The sequence below is a fragment of the Argentina silus genome, assembly GCF_951799395.1.
Source record: "Argentina silus genome assembly, chromosome: 9".
NCBI classification, from domain to species: domain Eukaryota; kingdom Metazoa; phylum Chordata; class Actinopteri; order Argentiniformes; family Argentinidae; genus Argentina; species Argentina silus.
This window is the reverse complement of record NC_139663.1, coordinates 5,004,011-5,028,760: the sequence shown is the minus strand read 5'-3', so window position 1 is coordinate 5,028,760 and position 24,750 is coordinate 5,004,011. Positions and strand designations below refer to the sequence as shown.

Genomic DNA, 24,750 nt, shown 5'->3' with positions numbered 1-24,750 from the left:
AACTGTCTACATGGTAACAGACTCCAGTCCTCCCCTTTTCAATCAGGAGGGTCTGACGTTTTAAAGTCTTTTTAAATTTCTGGTACTCATCCCTCTGTGCATCGCTGTAGTCTGGACACACACACACACACACACACACACACACACACACACACACACACACACACACACACACACACACACACACACACACACACACGCACACACACACTGATACATACACACACACTGCTCCCTACAGTTTAATATGAATCATCTCAAGCAGACACTTGGATCTGTGGGTCAGCGGTCTGTCTCAGGAGAGTGTTTGATGATGGCATTTTATTGTTCCAGAAGGTCAAGTTCTTCAAAGCTCTCCTTCTGTTCTCTGCAGGGCGCCCGGGCCGCAGCTGTCGGAATACGCTCTGCTTTGTGTTTTTATATGAGAAAAGAGGTAGGTCAAACCCACTCTCAAAGAAATGTTTTTACTGGGGGTAGGCACACAGTGGACACCATAATATTGTTGTTCTGCTTTTTTCTCCCTGTCTTTTGTACTGAAGAGGGGGGAGCGTGTGAATCCTGTTGGTCGGGGCGTCACCTCTTCCAGGTTCTCTGCTGATCAAATAGCCTATTTGACATCTCTTAGTGATGTGTGTGTGCACACGCGCAGGCAAACAGGCATGTGGGTTTGTGTGTATGTGTGTGTGTGTGTATGTGTGTGTGTGTCTGTGTGTGTGTGTCTGTGTGTGTGTGTGTGTGTGTGTGACTGTATGCACAAGAGCATTTTATTTTTTTGGGAGAGAGAGCAGAGAGCAGACCACTACATTGGCCTCTACGGCACGTCTTCTCCCGTGTGTTGTAATGTGCTGAAAGAGAGCTTTGCATTGAGGAAAGCACTGCCCAAGGTCCAATAACATAAGTCTATTGTGATAAATTTTACTATGTTGTTGGATTGTTTGGATCATGGATTACTGAAGCTGATCTGATTGTCAATGTTCTAACTTATATTTTGTGAATATTTATTGGTGTTTTTCTGTCTTGTCCATCAGCCTCCGAAGGCTGAAATACAGATACCTGTTTGAGGCTTTTTGAATCCTATAAACCTTTATAATAATCTAAAATGTTCTTGACATCAAAGAGCTATAACGACCATATCTCTCATATCTGTTTTGTGTTGCTATTCATGCTGTGACAAACTTTTAAATATTTAAAAAGTGATTGAAAGTACATCTTTAATCTGAAAATGCCTTATTAACCTGCATTTACTCATGACTCGAGATGTCACCAAGCCTTTGCTGTTGCACAGTTAATAGAAGGTTCCCTGAAGACAAGGTGAACTCCAACACACGGGCTGTAACTGTGACCACTTTAGGGGAGGTGATACAGTTTGTCTGTGTCAGTAGACCTGACGAAACTGACACTTAGAGCATCTGCTACTGCTGATAAGACACAGTAGCACAGACACACCCACATGACACCATATATTCTCCTTTAGTCAGCACTCTACTGCAGATGGACACTTCCAGTCCAGTAGACGATGGGTCCAAAAAAGAGACCGCGAAGGAGGCGAAAAGAACCCATGAGCCCAGAGGAGGAGCCCCTTGCATCACCCAGTGAGGGACCTACAGGGCTAGACCCTCCATCAACTAGCAGCTTTGTGCCCTTCTCCGGGACAGGGCACAGACTAGGAGGTCCTGTATCTGATGGCATTGAGACCACAAGTAACTCAAGGCCAAGAGCTAGTGTCTCTTCAACAAACCTCTCTAGTTTTGGAGGTCCAACGCAGGCCAAAAGACCCAAAGCCAGCAAAGATGCAAAGGTAAGATGGATGGGCATGGGGGTGTGACTCAAAGAACCCCTCTCTGACCCCCCATCCCCTTCAGCTGACCACCCTGAAACGCTGACTTACAGGCAGTCTCGCTGTGAGACTGCTCCACCCTCACCCTGCCCTCACACAGGATGTCAACGTAGACCTTTTTTTTTTGCACCAGCAAGCTGAAGAGGGCCCTTTTCATGCTGTTGCTTAGCATTTGAAGTGTCCAGTTGCAAAACACATAAGCTTGAAAAGGTCTGTGGTTTGTGCCTTTGATAGGTGGAATGTTCTTTTGGACTTTCTTACAAAACGCTGGGTCAAAATGCACCGGAGCTTGCTAATTTATTTTCCAGTTTCACATCCACATGGAATAAGAGTGACTTTGTTTCCTTGTGTGTATCTCCTGCCTTTAAACGCTGCTCACCTTTAATGTCATAGAAATAACAAGCTGTTTCCACCAAACTGCTGTAACTAAACCACAGTTTCTGTTTGGTTTGCTCCATTGAAACTCACACTAACGTAATGAGAACGAGAACTGTCCATGCTTACCCCGACATACATCAGTAGCCACTCACAGATTGGAGATAAAGATGACTTTTCAGCTGCACTGGGTACAATAAAATTGGAGCTGTGTGGAGATTTCACGGTGCACATTAACAGAGCCAGTTTACGTTCCTCCAGGAGCCTTTAACATTGAAAACAGTTGTCTGAGAAAGTTTGCCAGATTTCGCAAGTATTGCCTAATTTGCCTGTTGTCTTCCATTCCCTACCAAATCACGAGAAACTGATTTAGAACTTAAGAATTTAACATATATTTTGACACAACAAATGCAATCTTCACTTTGAAAGTGACCATATACGTAAAAATGATACAGCAAAGCCTCAATTTTCAAGATTCATTCATTGTTGTACTCTAGTTAGACAACATCATTGAACTTGTGTGAAAGAGGAACTCACAGTAGCAGTAAGGGGTTTGTGCTCAAACAAAATGCTGTCACTTTGATCATCTTTCACTGGTCTTTGATCTCAGTCTTTTTGAAAGGACTGATAATGATGTTTAATTGATTATGTAGAAAGAGGGAGTTCTGGTTTGGTTTCATATCATTCATTTCTCCTTTTTTGTCTCTGCTTTGCAAAAGAAGATCGCTCGCATGCCATATCGCCCCTTCTCTTTCTTCTTCTAAAACAAATAAAGACGTCAAACATCAAAGCTGTTCTTGGTTAATAAAAGAAGACCTCAAATATTTTCCATTATGTTTGACATGGTTTTGGGTTTCGCCATCCAGAGGAACAACAACAGGACGGAATAAAATGACGCTTTTTTGTTGTTGCTCAGTTTCTGTGTTACGGAGGTTAAGCAGACCAAACCGGCGCCTGTTCTTTGATGTCAGTGGCTCTAATTATTCAAAGGTAGTCTCTCCCAGTGCTGTTCTCAGACAGGAGGGATCCTCCCCCACAACACACACATACATCACTGCTCTCTCCATACTGTCCCTTCCACACTCTTGATTATGATTTTGAGATTTCCCAGCTAGAACAACAGCCAGTCAGGAGATCACTTCCCCTTTGAAGTCAGTGTTAGTCAGTTGTGTTCCTGTCCCAGGCCAGAGCACTGACCCCTGACCTGGGCTGATTACTTCCGTGGCGCAGCCGAGCAGAGATAACTGTAAATACAGGCCTTTGATATCCGCCTGAGAGTGGGAGGGTCAGCCTCAGGGAAGCGCACACACACACACACGCACACGCACACGCACACGCACACGCACACGCACACGCACACGCACACGCACACACACACACACACACACACACACACACACACACACACACACACACACTCAGTCACTCACATATATGCCACCATATGGCAGAGGTCAGAGAGACATGAGTATGACTCCTGATCCAAACTTTGAGCGATGATATTTCACCCGGTCCTTTCTGAAATCAGTGGAACTATAAGCGGAAGGCTAATGAAATGTACACTCTAAATCTTCAAACTTGAATGAATACATTCATCAAGTAAGTGTTTTTTTTTCATGAAAGTGTGTGAACTTATCTGTTTCCACTTTCTCAAAAGTTGTGTTCCCGAGTGATGGCTGTGAGTCGATCCAAATTCAATAATGTGTGTTCCAGCATGTCTGGGAGTGAGAAATAGAGATAGAGAGACGGAGACAGTGAGGCTGTTAGGATTACTACTCTTCTGGCTGGAACTGCCTGGTGAAGCCTATTAGAAACAGTATGGGATAAATCACTCTGCGGTGTAGGAAAAGAACAACACTGTCAATGCTCAGCACATCTATCAGCCAAGAGAGAGGAAGGGTAGTCTCGCATGATTATCCCTCTACCTTAAATACCTACTTAACAGACCTAACCATTCATACACAGCCCTGTAATTGGAAGCTTTGGGTGACTTATCGATGACTACTCACAAAATGTAAACACATATTCATATTATTCACAAACAAGCACATACTGTACACATACATGGAAGAGTTACATTTAATATACAAAGACATCACCAAGTTGCCGAAGTTACTTTTTAGAGAATGCTGTTATGATGCGATCAGAGTCATGTTTTTGTGATTAATACGCCCTGGGTAAGAGGATTTGAGGTCCTGTGAGAATACCATGAATGCACAAACACTATGCCTCTGGCCCATTTAGTCATTATTGGAATGACTGTTGACATGTTCTGCTAAATGAGACCAGAGTAAACCGCCCTCTCATGTGAGAGACAAATGAAGATGAGCAGATGGGAGTTCCTCAACAGGGACTTTCACTCTGTCCTCAGCTGTAATTATGGTCCTTCTTTTTTACTCTGTACTTTCAATAGACTGTGGTATGTTTTAAAAAAGAAAATAACCCAGAGAAAAAGTCAAAAGACGCTGGCATGTTGGACTGAATGTTGCTTTTAAGCCCAGAATAGTAAACACAAGGCCTTGTAATTTGCTGAATGCTTTTGTCATCTTTACCTCTAATTTCTCGTTCAGCACCAAGAAAGTGCCAAACATGAATAGTGGGAAGCAAAGACGGCTGTGGAATTCCTTGGGGTAAAAATGAAAACAAATATGCGTCACATTTGCCTCAGCTGACCACTGAGCATGCCTGTTACAACGCTGCCCCTCTCAGCCAGTGATATTGCATCAGTTGTACTTGGTTATAGTATTTCTGTCGATTTTCACTATAATTGAGAGCTTTGATTTTTTTTGGAGCTTTGAGCTTTGTCTGAAGCTGTAATCTATACTGAGACTACTGCCCAGTCCAAAATCCCCAGCCCCTCCCTTCACCAAACCACAACTCCTAGTGTTTCCTGTTTGCCAATCTGAATGGACTACGTAAGTGTAACCAACATGGTATCGGTACCGCCTCTTTGATTCCAATTGAAGAGACTTGATAAAGTTGAGGTGTCAGTCACATGCTTTTTCCCAGTTCAATTGACAAGTCTAATTGTTTCAACTGGAAAAAAAACCTCACTTACTGCAGTAGGAGACCATCAGGTGGATACTAGTGATGTACTTTTTGTTGTTCTGAGAGTTACCTCTGGAGGGAGCTGCAACTGCTAGGGAATTTATGCTACTTTGAGTTACTGCAGCAGACTGTAGGAAATTCCTCTTGAAGTCCTGTGTCTGTCACCTGTCAGATCTCTCTGTCACCAGTCTGGCGTCTGAACTGTGCTGTCCTTCTTTTCTACCTCTCCAATAGCATGTCTGATCAGCGGCTGCATTCTTATAGGTATACAAATGGTCTGAATCAACCCGGTCTGGTTCACTGTCTAGCCTGAGTCTCATCAGCTGTCCCACCAATTACTCTGACCTGTCCTCTCCATCAGTACTAGTATCTGTCCTCTCATTGTCTTCCCTGTCTTATGTCTATCCTGTCCTGTCACCACCTCCTATGGCTCGCGTCTCCATCTGCAGCCTGTGGACAGGGAGCCACTTGTCTATCATTTGGACACAAGAGACAATACTAACCGAGACGATGAGGAGCTGCCGGACAGCTTCTATCAGGTGACAGTTGACGATGTCAGGACAAGGTTTGCACAGCTCCAGAATGACAGGTAAGTTCATTTTTTTTCATACAGCATCAGCAAATCTATTTGGTTGAAGCACCCAGTAATGAAACATCCTATAGTGGCCTATAACCATACACATCCATAGAGCCTATGATACTTTATCATAAAGCAATAAGGCAGGAGAGGTTGGATCATAAATACAACACAGTGGAGGAGCCTCTCGTGCCTTATTCCTTTCTAATACCGTATCATAATGCTCTATGACTGCATCTAGTTGTTATGAATATGTTCAGGCTTTGTCACACATCATAAGGGGATGTTTCAAGTAAAGTGTTACCTTATGATTTCATAGTTTCAAATTGCTACTAAAACCGCTACAACATGCTTCTCTAACTGGCAGACTTGTTGTAGTGCTTGAACAACTACAGCACAACTATAATTCAGATCATAGTAATTGCAGATGTATTTTATTAATTCTTTCGGTCATTGTCATTCATTCAGTCATTCTTATTCAGATTATATGGAGTTTTGTTTCTGTCCTTAAAAATGCAGGGTATGGAAAATCCTGATTCACAGTAAAGCATTTATGGGGATAATACACTCAGGCTGTCGACAGGGCAGGCCACCCCTTTCATGTCCCTTCTGTAATTACTTCAATTAGTCATGCGAAGGAGGAGGATTTCGGCTCCTGTCTCCGGGATATAATTTACTTTCATGCCAAGGCAAACACTACTGGCGGCCAGAGTCCCTAATACATTTGTTTGACTTTTTGTGTCATTTCTATCCAGGGGAATACTAATCTAAGAAAGTGTAAAGTATGTCTGTCATGTAAAGATAGACCATTAGACAGCACCTCTCTCTTGTCTTATTTACTTTACTTCAGATTTTGATGGTTTTTACATAGCTTTCACAATTAAAACATTGCGCTTGAGGTCATGTAAGGTGAAGCCATTACATCTTATTGTAATCAGAAATTCCCCTATGACTGCACAGCTAAGGCATGCTGGCTCCTGTCTCTAAATGTAAATAATGTGACTCCCCCCGTGGTAGCGTTCGTCATATAAACAGCATTTGCGCCGTAGTTTTTCCACAGTGATATGGAATTTGTTGAGGAGTAGAGTTGGGGCAGAGGGCACTACTCAAAGAGACGTAACTTTGAAAATCCCTTTCATGTTGTGGAAAACCGATGAACCTCTGTTGTAGTTTATTGCCGGTGTGATTTTTAAAAGCATCCCCTTGGCTCTTTGAAGTGAGCGAGGGTCTGTTTCTTTTCTGGCCTGTTGTCATCGTGTCCTGTGCTAGCCTGGTTCTTGTCTCTGATTGGATCCAAGGGAACCGATCCCTTTTGGACATCCAATCTGGTCATCTTGCATTTCACAGTTCAAACCATACAGAGTAGGCTAGTCCCGACCACAGTACCCTCGCTGCCCACTACACATGCCAACAGGTGTTCAGCCAATTTGATGATTACGGTAATGCCTAAATAAATGTGTGTTTACATGAATTTGCAGTTAGGCTTTGTAAATAAAACTCTGATTACATGCTGCCAACTATAATACTAATTACTAACCTTCATGGCCAATTCATGACTAAGGTTTGGCAATGCAGAAATATGACACTATAGTTGTCTCCAGGTGTTCACTGACCAGAGTACAGAGAGTAATGAATTTCATTGTCTTCACTCATGTAGATGTTACCTTCAATAGCTATTGGGAATAGGTTGCACCATGAGAGTAGTGTCTGTCCTCACTCTCCACTGATTTTGACATGCATGCCTTGATGCTGCCGAAGCTAGTGGTTCATTATGCTTTTATGGCCTATTCTGGTCAACCTCGAAGTTGTGGTCACCCACATCGAACTGTTCCCCTAACAGCTTTCTGTACTTTTATAATGTGGCCCAGCTTTTTAGAACAGAGGAAGTTTTTTTTTTTCTAGCATCATTTTTCTGATTCATGTGTCTTTTTTATGATGCAGTTTGCAGTTCAAGTGTATTTAAAAATAGTCACAGAGAATGTTATTCAGAACATTTATCTAACTTATAAACATGTTTATTGCTCGTATGTAATATTGCAGGGGGAAATAAAACAAAAAATAAAAAGGAGAACAATTTTTGATTTCCATCCAATAAATGTTTAGAATTGTAATAACATTGGGACAGACTGTCTAATACTGTCTCGTGTGGGTAGAGGTTCCGGGTAATTTTCTCACTGGTATGCGTGTCCAAGAGCCTGTTAGTGTTTGAACTACTGGATTGTTAAATGAAGTGGTAATCTGTCACAGAAGATCACCCATGTATCTTAAGTTCACCGTGTCAGACGAAGCGCCTTAGTTTACAAACTTCTTCATGTTACTAATAAAAATGAGGATTTAGGATCCTTAGGAACCTCGCTCACCCACTGCAGAGAGAGGCTGGAGAATGAGTCACTTGGCTAGATTTGTTTAAAGCCCTGTGATGCTCTCTTGCGAGTGTTTGCATGTTTTACTTGTCTCTGACACTAAACCCATGTTTTGTAGCTTACTCTGCTGGCAGGACGAGCGCAAAATGTATCCCAGTGGTGGGCCAGTGGCAAAGGCCGTACTGGCTGGAGGAGGTTGAGTTCCAAGTGACCCTGGCGTGTTTGTGTAGCCTTTTTTAAGGGTGTTGAGGATTTTCCAGCTGTGGCACCATGGTTTGCCTCGGCACCATCAGAAAAACAACATCAACATTGGAGTTACAGAGAGGGGATTCAAAACATGATCCTCTCCGCAGTGTGTTTGAAATGTTAACTAAAGAAAACAAGCCGGCTAATGGTTTTGTATTTATATATTTTCTTTAGAGTCTTTGAAGTCAGAGCCCACATTGCACGTTGTCTGAGGCAACTCTCAAACGTAACTGTGAATGTAAAGAGTCTTGATTTCACCTTCGTCTCTTGGGATATTTCGTCATTTCATTTTCATTATTGAGTCAGTATTAATCAAAGTTGTAGAAGGGCTATTCACCATTCATATCATAACTAGTCTAATTGTGTATTAGGTAAGAATTAAATATAGCTTAACATTTCCTGGCACAACGTGAGAGATTCATTCAACCCTGTCCACTAAGAGCTAAAGCCTTTAAGCCAACTATAGCTTAATAACATTGGACAAAAAATGAAACAAATAATTTAAAGTGGACAATTGGTCAGTAATGTCAGTGATGTTTCACAATCGTTTCCTTTTCATTAACCTGGGCCCGGGCTAGGAAACCTGAACAACAGGCTATAGCCTGACACAATTTCTGCTCAATAAAGTGGTTTGTAGAAAACTGGCCATTAAAACACTGAGTGACAAACAAGAGGCAGAGTGAATACATGTTTAGCATTTGTACTTACATTATGTAATCATTTTCGTCGCTAATGTGGTCTACATATATGATTTTTCCAGTGAAGTCTGGCGCAGCACAGAACTCGAAGATTAAGGTTATAAAAATTAAACTTTTCGTGCCCTTTTTGTCCGTACTCTTTAACCAGACACTAGCCACATAAGGACTTTGAAAATGTTATGAAATGAATGCCTAGATGGCAGCATTATGATACATTTTGGTTGATTAATATTAACCATAGGCCTACAAGGCAAATACTCCATACCTTCAGATATGTTTCTCCTCTTTTTATCAGGAAGGCCCTTGAGGATGCACCTCTTCTGACCGCAGCTTTACAAGAATCTCACATGATCCAGAGGATGCAGCGCTACCCAAAGGTAAGACAAAAAGGAAAGTGAAGAACATAGTCCTATTTACAGTTTTAGTTCAAACTTTCTCATAAAAATCATGTTACTGATATGATGCAGTTTGTCAAGATGTTTGAATTTTTCTATTTCGCTGACTGGTGTGTAGGTGGTGGTGAGAATTCAGTTTCCTGATAGACATGTCTTGCAAGGATTCTTTCGTCCCATGGAGACAGGTGAGGTTTCTTATATGTTTCTTTCATGTTGCCATTGGCTATCTATGTATCTCTGTGTCAGAGGTGTAAATGCCAAATCGTTCATTGTTGACCTAGAATAGATCATCTGTCCTTAATGATTTAGTGCACAGGTCTTTACAATTGCCTGTGTTGTGAGATGCAAGGAACTGCATTATTTGGGGCCAATTTCCCCAAACATTTGTCATTGAACAAATGAAGGCTGTGCTGTGTGTATGTATGTATGTATGTATGTATGTATGTATGTATGTATGTATGTATGTATGTATGTATGTATGTGTGTGTGTGTGTGTGTGAGTGTGTGTGTGTGTGTTTGTGAATTTGTGTGTGTGTGTGTGTGTGTGTGTGTGTGTGTGTGTGTGTGTGTGTGTGTGTATGTGGGGGTGGGGGGATTATTACTGGTCCTTGTTGGTTTCGGCGCAGTCTTGTCTGTTCTGTGGGACATCTGTGGGTTGCGTGATGGGATCTGGGGAAGGGTGCTCTGTTAGCAGAGTTAAACAGGCACAGTCACGAGCTCTCACAGACGCCACGGGCACAAGTGTCCCTGTCTCTCTGAGGTTTCACACACACGCAAACACAGACCTAACATAAAAACCCTCACAAAATAACACATGCACATGGATACACAAACACTAACACACACACTCATCCGCACATGAAGATGTCAAAAAGTGTTCTCCATCAGTCTCTCTTGTTCATCTGAGCTTAGCCTGCCAATGAGGATTTAAAAGTTTGAATCAGCACTCATGAGCTCAACTGATGCCAAGGAAAATGCTTCAACTGAAGAACTGAAATGGCTACCAACTCCATATCCCACCCGTGTTGGCCGGATATCAGAAAGCTATGAATGAGTCGTCCGAACACTGCCAGGATCATAGTCTTTAATGACTTACCAGCATACATTTGATAGATCCAACCTTACCAGCACCAGCATCCATTTATCAGAGTTGGGTGGCATGCGCCCCCTGAAAGCCTTTACATGGCAGCCAAAATCCTAGTTTTATTCCTAATGTGTGGCTATCCAGCGTTTTAATAGCTGCCCTTTTTATGGTTATTGATTTATTTTATTTGAAGAGGGAGCGTTTTATCTAGCCCTTACCCCATTTGTCAAAACCAAGCCATAAACTTCCCTGGAGCATGGAAGTTATGTTGAAGTAACAGGACATCTATTAAACAGCCAACAGTTTCTTTCAAAACGACCCAGGGCCCACATAAGACATGTAACCGGAGGGAAATAAAGTGATATTGGCTGTAAATGTAGTGTATCAGAGTGGCGACTTCTCTCTCTCACCCTGCAGTTGTGCTCCCCATCTCGTGTGGGACCCTGATCAATTTGAAATGATTTTGAGGAGAGAGGAGGATAATGAAGACCAGAGTGTAAATGGGCCAGAGTGATGTTAAAAAGAGGAGGAAAACTGAGGGAGATCAAACAGCCAGTGTAATTCCATTTGACTTTGATGTCTGTCTCCTACATTCTGTCTTGCAGTGGTTTCATTTTATTAGAATCTTCCACTAAGAAGCTTCAGCTCCTCTTCCTGCCACCTATTTTTCACACGCAACAAGTCTATTGTACAGAAACAATAAGCATATGCAAGTACATTTTGCAAATACTGTATTTGACTCTCTTAATAGGTCCCCATGTTATTTAAGCTTCATGCTGGACAGACTTTGCTTAATGTGGTACACACAGCCCTCAGCATGTTTTGGCTCTCAAAATGTAGCAGCTGAATATATTGTACATTCGGCTGCAGTTTTCCTTTCTTTTGAATTAGACTAAGACGATGAGTGATACAACATAGGGAGCATAGTCGACTTAAACTACTGTCAGACTTGTGATAGCTTTGCATTTATTGTGGCTTTGAACAGGTAGGCTACCTGGGACCTTTAGTTTATGTTCATTTTGCCTTACATCCTTATTTGTTTGCCTCAGAGTTTGGTCAAAGAGAACAAACAGGCAGAACCACATGCACTGAAGTCCCAGCATGGTTCTGCCTGGCTGGTTTGGCAGGCAGGCCCAGTCCGTCAGAGTGGTTGGATTTTTACGAGATTACATGAAAGCGCGGGAACTAACGACAAGCGTTTGATCATCCGATCCCAAGCTGATTTACTGCTGAGCCCAACACCTCTAGTTAGTCCTGGCAGGGCACTGACTGTACTTGGTCACAAAAAGGACAGAGGGAAAATGGGGAGAATGTCCCCACTGTACCCCTCCATCTTCCCACGGTTTACCATGGTGGCCTCGGGCAGGGTGGTGGAGCCGGGCCTTCTGGGTGCCACAGATCCTGCCCAAACCCAAAGCCTAACCTGCTCTTTAAATAACCAAGGCCATGATAATGTTTGTCAACATCCAACAGAGAATCCCAAGTCATTGTGTTAGGTAGACAGGTAGAACAGAGAGGAATTACCAACATTGTTGTTGAAAGGAATGAACAACAGTTGTTTTTCATTGTATTTTATTGAGTAACAGCTTTGGTCTATGAGAGCATAATGTCAAACTGGGATTTACTTCCTCTTTTGAAGTAGATTATGTTGTAGTTGACTGAGGTCTTGTGTTTCACATGGTTGTGTTGCTGGTGAAATGGTTGATCATGTGTTTTGTGTTTGCAGTTGGCAACTTAAGGCAGTTTGTGAAGAACCACCTGGCCAGCCCTGAGCTTCAGTTCTACCTTTGTAAGTGCACTTCTACTCCAAAAAAGTGGTCACACATACTGTACGTGTGTACTCTGAGGTACATTCTGAATGTGTGAACTCATAGCCCTTTGTTACTGTAGTCTATATGTCCAAAGGACAAATGTTGTACTTTCTCTTTGATGGATGGAACCATGCCATAGAGGGACAACGAAGGGTGCAAAAGGAGACCCATTCTTTGACAAACCACAGGGGAGTCGATGACACTCTTTACAAGGGACAAAAAGTTGAACAAAACAAAAAATAGGATAAAGGATGCGTTTGCTTCAAAGGTCTTACTGTAAGTGTAATTTTAAAAAGGGCTGGGTTGCCCCCGTTCTGTAATTAAGTCTTTCACATTTGGTTTGTCTGGAATTAAAAGGACTATTGCCACTTTTTAGCATAGATGTTTTTATATGTCTATTTTCTCTGTGGTGAAGGATGAAAGAGTGATGCCCTCCCCAAAGTTTCCTGAAACATGTTTACCCAGTGGAAAGTGGAGAAGGAAGAGACAGAGGAGTGTTTAAACTTGTGTCTCTCGTGCCATTTCATTCTTGAACCAGTCAACTGAGCTGTTATACTCTTTATTTTGCACTTGACACTCATGCCATGGTCCCTCTGTTTTGTCTTTCCATATAAATAGTTACTGCACCACCAAAAACTAGTCTTGATGACCCCAACACCACCCTCTTTGAGGTAAGGACAGTGTCAACACCAGCCATTGTGTCTGACTGGAGATCTTTAACCTCTTCCAGTAGGTTCTCTAGGTTTGAAGTTCTCCGCTAACACTGAGAATGTTTGCTTAAGCAATACAATGTACCAGTACTCTTTGACATGTATCAGATACTTTGGGCCATTTACTGAACTGAGTGTCTATGTTCATTACATGGGTCTATTGGTACTGCAGCATCTTGTCTTCAGCTTGACATCAATGCATGGCCCTCTGCTCCGGAGGAAACCGGAATGACAATCTTATTCAAGTATTTCACAGAGTGAAAATCTGATGAGAGTAGTTGAGACTAGTGGACTGTAAGGCATTATCTGTGGTTCCGTGGTTTCTCCCTCAAAGTACTGCTCCAGGGCAGCTCTAAGAGTTCAATCACAACCCCTGCTCGGCTTCCAAGACTACGCTTGAAATGACAATGATACACTGACGTCAGAGTCTGATGTTTTGCTAGAAAACCGAGGCAGAGAAATAATAATGATACAATAAGACGGGCCCTGCTGATTTTCCTGGAAGCTTAGATTTATCAGAGCCAATGGGCCTTTGCTCTCTTTTTTTTGCGCCAGACATTATGTCTTCCCGATGAAGGATGGTCTACAGCCTTCTTCAAAGGCACTTAAGATGTATAATTAATAACAGAAATCAGTAATTTGAAATTACAGCAGAGGACACCCAGGTCCCTTTGAACCCATCAAATCCCTATAGATGATTCATAGTCCTTTAATTAGTCTGGATTGAAGAAACAGGGTGGGGTCTGTCTCCCCTTTACTCACCGACTACCGCAAGCACCTCCACCCACCACCCCACTTAGTAAAGAAACGTACGCTCATTCTAAACGACAGTCAATGCGATTGCATTTTTCTCAGATGTGACCCAAAAAGTCATCCTATACTTCGTGAACAGTGGCATGATCCTTTCATGCACCAACCTACCTAAAAGCCCCTCAACTATACAAACACATCATGTACCCTTTGGCACGAAACATTACAAACATTCCTCACCAACACCAGTGTATACATCTGCCCATCAGGGGATGTGTCAGTCAATCAAAGTTCTGAGAGAAACCACAAGCCTTAAGCGGAGTCTGTGGACTTCATGTTGTCTGTAGACCTTATGTTGTAATTGGCTACTGGCCACCATGACCCGTATGTCACGCAGCCCAGTGCAGCCATCACGGCAGGCACATGCTTGTCTAAACTCTGCCAGCTTTGTTTACCTCTTCCCCAGTCAGGAGAGTCAGAGCCCTATCAGAGAGAGGAGAGCACAGGGCTAAATTTAGAGCTGGCCCATCATTATCAGGATCATTTGAGAGTGAAGCTGTTGCTTGTTTGTAGCTCCTTTTTTCCATTTGGTGATAAACTGGCAACCCAAACAATGACCTCACTGTTAACCTAACTGTATAGCAATTGAAACATACTGTAACATGTACAGTAATTTGCATTCATTTTCATTAGTGAAATTGGAGGTAAATTGAACTTGAACGTGACTCTGAGAAGGTGGTAAATGTGTGTATGGTTGTGAATGTGGTCATACACATGTTTAGGGAAGCTAATGCAGATGAGGTCCTTGTATAAGACTCTTCCATCAATCCCTGTACACATGAGCTGCCCAATCAATGAGAGGTTACTGCCAAACACAAACAAAAGCGCAGAGCATTCAAAGTGTTGGGACAAAAAGCCTCTGTCCCTGTGGCCTGCCTGTATGGGCCGTGGCATAAGGGTCCTGGCGGAAAGCAGAGCATGCAGCCAGTCTCGTGTTTCTCTGTGCTCTCTGTGGGTGGTCCCATAGGGGGGGCTGTTTGATTATTCCGGGATAATCTTTTGATTACAATTCAATATGGTTCTCTTGAGAAAGCAGTGGAGCAAAGGAAGGCATCTCATTGCCCATCACTTTTATCTTTTGGTGTTTGTCAGTGTCCCACCTTGATGTTTGGTGAGGGGGTGTTTGACACCCCCAATTAGTTTTGTACTTTTTTCTTCATTATGTCTTTTATGATGCTGTCTACCCTCATGTTTACAATTGTCTTGACATTACAGTATCTCGTCACTGTTGGGGAGAGTCTGAAATGATTACGATTTTTGCAAGATTGTTTAGTTTTCAAGTGTTTATTTACGTACGTGTATGTCCTGGGACTGTGTGGATGACAGATTGAGTGGAGGTGATTTCCAGATGAAAGATGACACGGGAGCCTTGGCAGAAGATAAATGGAGCAGTCTCTTGCACCACATAAAAAGTTCTAGTCCGAATGATGCAGCTATCCAACACAGAATCAGAAGAGACGATATATCAGTCTGAGGGCCCACCACAGCACAGGTCCTCAGTGCCAGCTCCTGAGCTACAGTGTAGTACTAGTCCCAAAACCAACAGTCAAAATGTCTTTTAACATTTGGAGCTGGTCCTCCGGCATTGTCCTCTCTTTATATGTCACAGGTCTGGGGATTCATGATGTTAGAAATTATTGTCTGACATATGCCTTTTCACGAGTAGAACAGGTGCACATTTTTGGTTCGTTGTAAGACTAAAGATGTTGTGAATTTTAGGTGACATTGAAATATTAAGTTGAAATATAGAGCTACATCGAGAAATACAGGATGGTTCCCCTCTGCCTATCTCCCCTTTCTCAACTCTTTACCCCCTCCTCTTTTCCCTCTCACCCTCCTTTCTCCTCCTTCCCTCTCTCCCCCCTCCCCTGTCTCCCCTTGTTCTCTGTGCCTGTAAAGGGACAGTGGATTACTCTGCCCCCATTTCCATGTGACCTCATCTGCGTTTGATTTTTGCCCGCTTGAAATTGGCCGTGGGGTTAACAGGGAGTGCTTTGATCAGAGTTGCTAGGAATAGGACTTGTTTATCTTGTTTATCTGATGATGGCCCCTTAATGGAGGGGGGGGGGGGGGGGGGGGGGCATACATTTGCTGGGCAGCCTTGATGTGGGGCTGATAGCTGGAGGACAGAGAGGGGAGAAGGGCCCTGTAATGGTCAAAGGTGAAGGGAAGACGGTCACAGATGTGGCTTGTGGACATCAGAGCCTTGTCTGTCTCAGCCTCTTTTTCTCTAACACTTATCTGACCCCATACAGATGGCCTCTCAACATCATCAAACAACCAGATACCAGATACAACATGACACTGCTCTTTCCTTTCCTTTAAGCCTGCAGCTCTAGCTAGCTATCTCAGCATTCATGTCATTATTTTATTTTTTTAGCTTTGTGAGATTACAAGGTTGTAAAACTATGCTGATGGTATTTCTTAATTAGCTTTTAAGCGTCGGAAATGGCACTTAATCAGCAAGCCGAGAGCCATTGAGAGGAGAAACTGAGACTTCCCCTTGTTCGCTGACTTGCTGATGGAGATGTGCGGAAACAGTGAGGAGAGAGGGCCAAACTCCATCCCACAGATCAACCTCAGCCCCTTGAAATGAAAGCTTTCCTCTCCTTCACCACAGCGGGACTCTGGGGAGCCTGCAGAGTGCCTGTTTATTTGTGCAACAGTGTAATCAGGGGGTCTGTCATTACAAGTCCTAGCCTTTGCACCTAGTGAGTGGTCTCACTTGTGCACTCTCTCTCTCTCTCTCTCTCTCCCTCTCTCTCCATCAGCACCATCCCTCCTTCTCTTACCATCTCTCTCTCACCACCCTCTCTCTCTTTCTCTTTGAGCCTCGTCATTATCCAAATCCTTTCTCTGACCCTTCTTGACCTTAGGGCTTGTTTGATGTGGTCCTGGCAAGAGAGAGATGAAATGAAGTTGAACGTTTATTGTTTAAAGGGGAGATTTCCATGATTAGGCTTCTAGAAATAAACTTTCCATCTCCTTACCTAAGGGTACACAGAGGGTTGTGTGTGTGTGTGTGTGTGTGTGTGTGTGTGTGTGTGTGTGTGTGTGTGTGTGTGTGTGGGCGCGTGCGTGCGTGCGTGCGTGTGTGTGCATGGTTGTGTGTGTGTGTGTGTGTGTGTGTGTGTGTGTGTGTGTGTGTGTGTGTGTGTGTTGGCACACACACGCATCAGTGTTTGTGTGCCCTTGCAGACTTTCACTTATTTCCTCAGTGGGAAAGTGTGTGTGGTGGGGGGGGGATTGCAAACAACATGCTAATAATTTAGGCTGTTAGGTTGTGGTTTAATTCATGAGATTCCTCCAGTTAAAAGCCAAGCATAAGTAAACAAGCTCACACATGTGGCTACAATATTGCTGTTCTTTCGCCCAGATAGAGCCCCTCTGTGGGTAGAAGGGGTGTTATCCAAGCTGTTCCGTTTCGACCTCTGTGTAGGGTGTTGTGTTAAAGCAAATGTTTCTCCTTTTTCTGATAAATGTGATTCCGCAAGATGTTTGCTTCAAATGGTTGTAATGACTTGTTTTAGTGTTGTCAGTTTCAATGACAACTCTGAAGTACATTTACCAATATTCTCTCTGGAAAATAATTCTCTACAGACTATGTCATGTTGTTGATGATTTATAACACTGTAATGTCAGTCTCAGTAGTATTAAAGAATTGGATTGAGAATTGGATGATGCAATGATCTTGTTTTCACTTGAAATAGGATTCAGCAAGCGTAAGGTGTGTTGTGCAGCGTCCTCAAATGCTCATGGATCCATGTTCTCAATGAAGATGACATACTGTTTCTTATTTCCCTGTTTGTCCCCTGAGACAGGCGGTTAGCTTGGGGCTGGTCTGCCTTCCCAACAACACCTCCTCTCTTCTCCACCACTCCGCACAGAAGAAGCGCCTTGTTTTTCAAGTGGTGGTTTTCTTAAGCCACACCATTTGATGTGGGCTTCCCTTAATCACACAACATGCTCTCTGAACATGAACTACATCAATCTTCCATCCATGGCTCTCAGATGCTTTTTCCTGTCGTTCCCTTTGTAGGGTTATTGTGCAACATTATAATAACACAAGAGCAAGACAATACAGGGAATTTAGATGAAGTGATTATTTTTTGAACTGGTGTACTATCCACTTAAGCTACTACAGAGGGGACAGTGAACCTCTAATCCAGGATGGGACGTGTATGCTTTGTAGTCTTAATATCTCTCTTCCTCTCTGTCCACATCACTGCTTTATGGGCACAAAGTTAGTATTAAACCGATGCCTTGGAATGAAGCCTAGCATTAAGACGGAGATGTTGTGCTCTTTGAGGCTTGGAGTTTTAATTACAGGCTGTGGCACCGATGGAGTAGCGTCTCCACCGTCACTCTGAATAGTGGGTTGGCTTGGCGCTGGCTGGAGACCTGGTGCCAGTCCCTGGAGTCAGTGTCATTGGCGGGCACTTTGTGGGTATAAGAGGAGGCATACCACAGAGCGTGACTCTACAGGGGTCTCAGAAGGGGTTAGGATGAAAGGCTGTAAGCCCCCCTCTCCTCCCCCCTCTCCCCACCCCGCTCCCCCCTGAGACTTTTGACTGGCATAGCTGTTTGTGGAGCATAGAAGTAGAATAACCAGACGGGTTGTAAACATATCAGCCCTTGTTTAGCTTCAAGGATGTCCCTCCTAGATCAAAGAATTGTAGTCATTCCAAAAACATTACTTTGTTCTGCAAAACAATCAATCTACTCCTCAATTCAGGTGTCTATTGAATGAGGAAATTGTGGTGACTGGTGAACAGAAATGGCACCTCTTTCACCGTCTCTTAATGGTCTTTGATGATCAGCCACAAAGTAAGCACCATTATGGTGTATAATGTAGGTTTTGTCATTTGTTTATTGTTGTCATTAAACTGAGGATGACCCAGCCTGCACCTTTGTGTATTCAGTGATGATGATGAATGTCTGACTAATAGCTGCTATTGAGCCTGTTAGGGTTTGTTAGTATACCCTTTCTTTCATTCTTTCTTTCTTTCTTTCTTTCTTTCTTTCTTTCTTTCTTTCTTTCTTTCTTTCTTTCTTTCTTTCTTTCTCTCACTCTTGCTTTCTTTCTTCTTCTATTCCTTCCCCAGCTATCCATTTCTCTCTCCTTATTTCTTTATTTCCCCCTGTCCGTCACTCTTTCCCTCCCTCTCTGAGGTCCTGTCGTGAATATTTCCCATCTCCTCTGGGACTTCTTTATTTTGTGGGTTTGTTTTGTTTTTTAGGCACTCTGCATTTATACCCAGGAGCCCTTTGATGTTGTTGCCTGGGTGCTGGTGAACAAAAGAGCCTCCATCAGCTGGACTTAAGGATGGGGGGGGTGGGGTGGGGGGTTAGGATGAATAAAGAATCAAAGCAATTGGAATGGGGTTTGGGGGCGGAGGACTCCATGTGAAACTGTGAACCATGTACCCCTCTTAAATATAGGCCTGGATCTTCACAGTTGTCATTGTTTTTCACCTGCTTTGTTTTCTTATGTTTTCCCATGTGTTCCCATGTGTTCCCATGTGTTCCCATGCCACTGTCTGCATGTGTGTATGAGGCTATGGATGCCTTTGTTGGTACTGTACTTTATGTTTACTTATGTCTTGTAGCCCCCTAAAAGGATCATGCTATACTACACCCAGTCAGGTGATATGAGAGAGTACCAGCTGGTGGTTTGTGCAGTAGTACTCTCTTTTGGTTCTCACAGTGGTGATCCCCAGCCCTGCTGCTCTGCTGCCCGGCTTTGTGTGTCCCAGTGGTCTGTTGACAGGCGGCTGCTCCGTGGCACCCTGCTCTGTGGCACCATGGTTATGACCTCTCTCCCAAGAATATGGGGTGGGCGCCCTGTCCCATGTGCCTCTCGGTGCTCTCTGTTCCCCCTCGCACAGCGAGGGCCACTGATGCCACCGCTGCCCCTCACACCCCCACAGTGGGGGAGAGATAGTCTGCGCTCCCTCGGCCCATCAAATCCCTGCGGGACCACTCTGGTCCAATGGAGGTGAATTCAGGAAGCAGCCTTTGGTCGTGCCGACACAGCAGCCCCCTTTCACTGAGGGCCTCATTAAACCTGACAGCATCCCCTCGGCCCCAGCTTTATTGTTCGGCCTGCTCAATGCTAAATGGCAATTAAAGGCATCACCAAGGTGCAGGTATTAATGCCTTTGAGAACCGTAAAGGCTTTGCAAGATAGAAATGACAGTTAAACATTAATTGCAAGTTATTTCCCTGGGAGGATAGATGTCCTAATTGTTTATACCACAAAGTCTGGTCCTCTGTGGTTCCCAAAATGTCATATATCATCCACTTTGACTGTGAAGCCAGTAATGCCATTTGTTGAATTTCTGTTCAATCGATCCAGTAAATGGTCTCCTAAAATGAAACGGTTGATGTTACATTCAGTGGGTGGATAATTAACCAAACAAGGTACACGTAACAGAAATACACCTGTTCGATTTTACAGTACTTAGCTTTTTATCTCAAGACAGAGGAGTTGTTCGTTCAAGGTGGAAAATGTGGGTAATGCAGTAAAATGAAAAGCCCGTTTGTCTGCCAGGTTATTTTCCACAGAAATTAGCAGATCAAAGCATAACGTTATGTTTCTCTTGTACTCTCCCCATACTATCCTTTGTTTAGATCCGGTGCCCAGCTCTCTCCTCTGTGTACTGCTCATGCATACATCCTCACTTTTTTATTTGCTTGTGTGCAGTCACGAAACACACGAAGGGCAAAGAGCATGGTTTCCACAGGCTGGAAGGGGGCTCGACTATGTAAACCACCAGACTATGGCTGGCGACTGGCTACAATTGGGAACGGACATAGCACAGATGAATGCAAACTGTGTAAACAGTCTGTGGCCGATCACCGTCGACTACAGCGGAGTGGAGGGCAATCGCAACATCTGCCTCCACAGTCACACTGGAGAGTGATTAGGCCATATTTATAAGCAGCGGAGGAAACAGACCCACTGCTTATCTTATTGCTGAGAGGTTTGACACAGATGGATCAAGAAGACAATGAGAGATCCTCGGTGAAGACAAGGCGCAAGGTTTCCACTACATGCTTCAGCATATGGTAGCTGCAGAATGTTGTCGAAGCTCCTCTGTGAATCCTACCCAGGAGATTTTGATCAGTGAAATGGGGATTTGAGTCACAAAAAGTGCAGAAATTGAAGACAGTTCACAAAGATTTGACTCCCTCTCTCTCCCTCTCAAAGGACACACAGTATGAAAACAAAAGGAAGTCTGGCAATCAAACGTTACCATGTTTGTCTATCTCTATCATTACCACATTTTTGGGTTTTCCCATCTCGAAAATCATGTCTGTATCCATATAAGATAGACTTAAATAGTTTACTCAGCTGTAGGTGAGCAGGTTCTGTTTCCCCGTCTCAATATCAGAGATGCAATGAAGAACTAAATTGTTCAGATGGCTTTGTTTTTACATTGTTGGTGAGCATGTGGACTTTTATTATTGTGACAATATTTCTTCTACCAGAGGAGATTTAGGAAGAAGATAGAACTACTGTCAGCAAATACAAGGTTTCATAACCTCAAAAGCGGTGTACAGCACATGTCCTGTTCGTGCCTTTTGCACCTGGATCAGCAGTGCAATTCCCTGGAAATCTTCATTCACAAAACGAAGGGTGTAAAAGGGAAAATAAACACTTCCCATGACCTCAGAGATATACATCAACCTGTTGTTGAAGCATAAAGGCTCAGAGATCAACATGGGAGTCCACAGCACACAGTATATTCCCAATCTCAACTGTTTATAAACCACAAGCGTTGTCGTAATCCCCAGTCCAGTCATCATTTGGCAATGTTGGTCTGAAAAAGAAAGGGGTACTGTTCACAAAAAAAATATAGGATTCACTTTGTCTGATGAGTGTGCTGTCATTGATTCCCACTGACTGCTGCTGACCACCAACGGGCATCCATTCAAATCCATCCAGCACTACAGAGTGTATTTTGTCACTAAATCCTCTCTTCAGGACATCTATGTTTACAATGTCAATTTATACCCCCACCCAAATTTCTACTCAATTGAGACATTCTCACTTTCAGTCTGCTGATTCAACAACTCTGGTCTCTCTCTCTCATACTGCTTACTGTGTTTGACAAGATTTCATATTGGGGGTTTTGACATGTCTGATTTAAGCTTGGTTACATTTCTTTCCAACCTCACAGAAGATGAAATACGCAAGGGCGGTCTGTCTGTACTTTTGTGCTCGGTGGATATTTTCTTTATTCGTTGATACATTTAATCCCATCACTCTGAATCACGACTCTGCTGAGTGCTCTGGCTTTTGGTAGTGCCTTCATCCAGACCAGAAAATAGAAAACAGCAGCTCACTTTTCGAAGCCTAAAATGAAAACACATTTCTGTTGCCTTGCATTATTACTCCTACGATGAACATTATTGCTACTAATTTTAGTTAATTGTTTTCTGAGCTTATGCAGCGATTGAATGTTGAATGTAAACATACAATGGAATCTATCTATGTGGTTTTATACACCCTAGGGTTACATTAACTTTCCACCTAATCTACTTGGCTTATTTGTCTGTACAGTACGCAGAGTGTCCCACTAGATTGCTTCTTTGGCCCACATGTTTTTGTTTTTAAACACTACATATCCCCTTTCAACTTTATGTTGGAGTCTCATGGATAGGCAACCATAGTAACCCCACTGCTCATACTTCCAGCCCCTGAACCCCGCCAGCTCCACACCCCACTGGTTAAGGGGGCGGGGGGGGTGGGGGGGGGCGGGGGCGGGAGCTGGGGGACACCTGGTCTTTTCTCTTTGGCCACTCGGTCATGTCATGGTTGTGCCTCTTGCCAGAATCAGGATGCAGGATATTGCCCTCCTATTGATGTCCTTTTTTACTCTGCTTAGCCCACTAAGTGTAAAAATGTAATATCCACCAGTGCGTTTGGCGTATGTGGTCACCCAGTGGATGACAGCAGGGTGTGATGCTTCTGCTCTCTTCCTGGGCCATTCTGATACTCATCCTACTCCCCTACTTTCTCTCATGGGGCCGCAACCTTTTCACCAATCCTCAGAGTGCAGAGTGGGGCGACTAAATTGTTGATATCATATTGTGAGTCATTCTGAGGAACCCAGAGGAGTGATCCAGTGCCAATCCTTGTCACCGACTGACATGGTGCTGTCCCTCTTCCTCACAAAACACTACAGTATGACATCACTGCTGCAAGCCTGACTGACATTCAGCAGCCAAAAAAAGGAGAAAGACTCTGTTAAGTCGACAGCCCCCTAGTCAGACACCATAAAAGCCTCCATAAGTCAAATTCAAAGGAGGCCTTTCTCTTCTCTCCTCTCTCTACATCTCATGGTCTTTGTCTCAGTGTGTTGTTAGATGTGTTTTCCATCGTGGGGGTGAGCGATTGAAGTGGTCTTAGAACATGCCGGTACTTTTGTTTTATGTATAAAAAGGTAAGAGCAGAGGCGGCTCTTTTGAAGGCCTTTCAAATTTATCGTTGTTTTTCCAGGAAAGGCGTTTTTTAAATTACAGCTCGTTGAGATTGGATCTGCTTTGTTGCTGTTTTTGGAGAGGGTTTACATTTCACGTCTGGAAATTAGTAGTGCTCTCTCAGATCGAGGAGGAGAGTGTGTAGACTAGAGAAGCATGGGGCACTGTGCCTGTAAGGAAAGGTCAAAGGCTCACTTAACTCCTCTCATTTTTTCAGGCTGTCTCTCTATCCCCCTCTCTTTTTCACAATTAGCCATCCTCACTCAGAGAGAAGCCATTAACAAGGCCAAACTGACACTACCAGACTAGTAGCATCCAGTTGCATTACATGTAGTCGATTGTGATATCCACAGGCTTGTTTCACAGTTCAGACCCTCTTGTCTACATATACATACTGTATATGGCCGGGTATACCTCTGAGCAGCAGCCATGCAGTGTCCCAGACTTAGTTGTAATGTGAAAGTGTTGGACTGTGCCATGTGTGTAATAACTCTGTCCTCCTCCTCCTCCAGGCCAACCTGTTTCCAGCAGCTCTGGTTTATTTCCACTCTGATGTCAAGACAGGTTGGTAAATCACCTCTCCTATTCTGCCTTTGTTTTATTAGATTTCCTGCCAGGGAAACAAAAAGAGGTTTGGGTTGCCTCTACCCTTCTCCTTCTACATGAGAAAAAAAGCCGCCTTACATCGGAGCCCCTGCTGTTTTTCTTATTGACCCTAGCTTTCACCCTCCCTTGGTTACATTCACTTGATTTGTATAATGCAAGTAACAGGTGCACTTTCAAGTCTGAACGTGAGTGTAAGGAGCATGTCAATGTGGACCATCCTCAACGTAACATGGTGTAACATGTCATTCCTAAGAATTTAAGGCTTTACTCTTTCTAGACCTTATCCATATCTGCTGATATGCTGCAATAGCAGCAGAACATGTATTTCATTGTTTTTGGTCAACCAAATAGACATATTCCTTTGTCACTTGTCAGTGTCATTAATGTGTATGTGTGTTTGTTCCTTGCAGCCAGTTACCTCCAAGAGAGCAGATTATGGACTCCAGGGTCTCATCCACTTTGAATGTCCTGCATGCAGAGGAGGCTGTTACAGGGTTGGTCTCATCTTGGGTTCTACCTGTCCCTGCTGTAGTCTGCCATACCTGTCTTTACCAATCTCCCTCACATCCCTACCAGTCTCTCCCCTACAGCTAGTATCATATCTCTACCTGTACCTGCCTTAAACCTAACCCTTTGTCTCACACTCCATCCCTACCTCTCCTGCCTGGAGAGATATCCATAGAATGCAGCCATGCCTTCCA

At 43.5% G+C, this 24,750-nt stretch overlaps 1 protein-coding gene across 1 annotated transcript in view; it reads left to right on the top strand.

Annotated features, from left to right (window-relative positions):
• Positions 1-1,516: 1,516 nt before the first annotated feature.
• The window catches only part of LOC310809246 (tether containing UBX domain for GLUT4-like), a gene marked incomplete at its 5' end in the record, with an annotated part of 28,094 nt that continues 4,860 nt past the window's right edge, over positions 1,517-24,750 (top strand). The window contains 8 exons of the mRNA XM_083676441.1: positions 1,517-1,798; positions 5,710-5,849; positions 9,440-9,521; positions 9,658-9,724; positions 12,350-12,412; positions 13,053-13,105; positions 23,956-24,011; positions 24,460-24,543. Coding sequence (XP_083532567.1) covers positions 1,517-1,798; positions 5,710-5,849; positions 9,440-9,521; positions 9,658-9,724; positions 12,350-12,412; positions 13,053-13,105; positions 23,956-24,011; positions 24,460-24,543 — 827 coding nt within the window. The remainder of the gene's footprint in view (positions 1,799-5,709; positions 5,850-9,439; positions 9,522-9,657; positions 9,725-12,349; positions 12,413-13,052; positions 13,106-23,955; positions 24,012-24,459; positions 24,544-24,750) is intronic.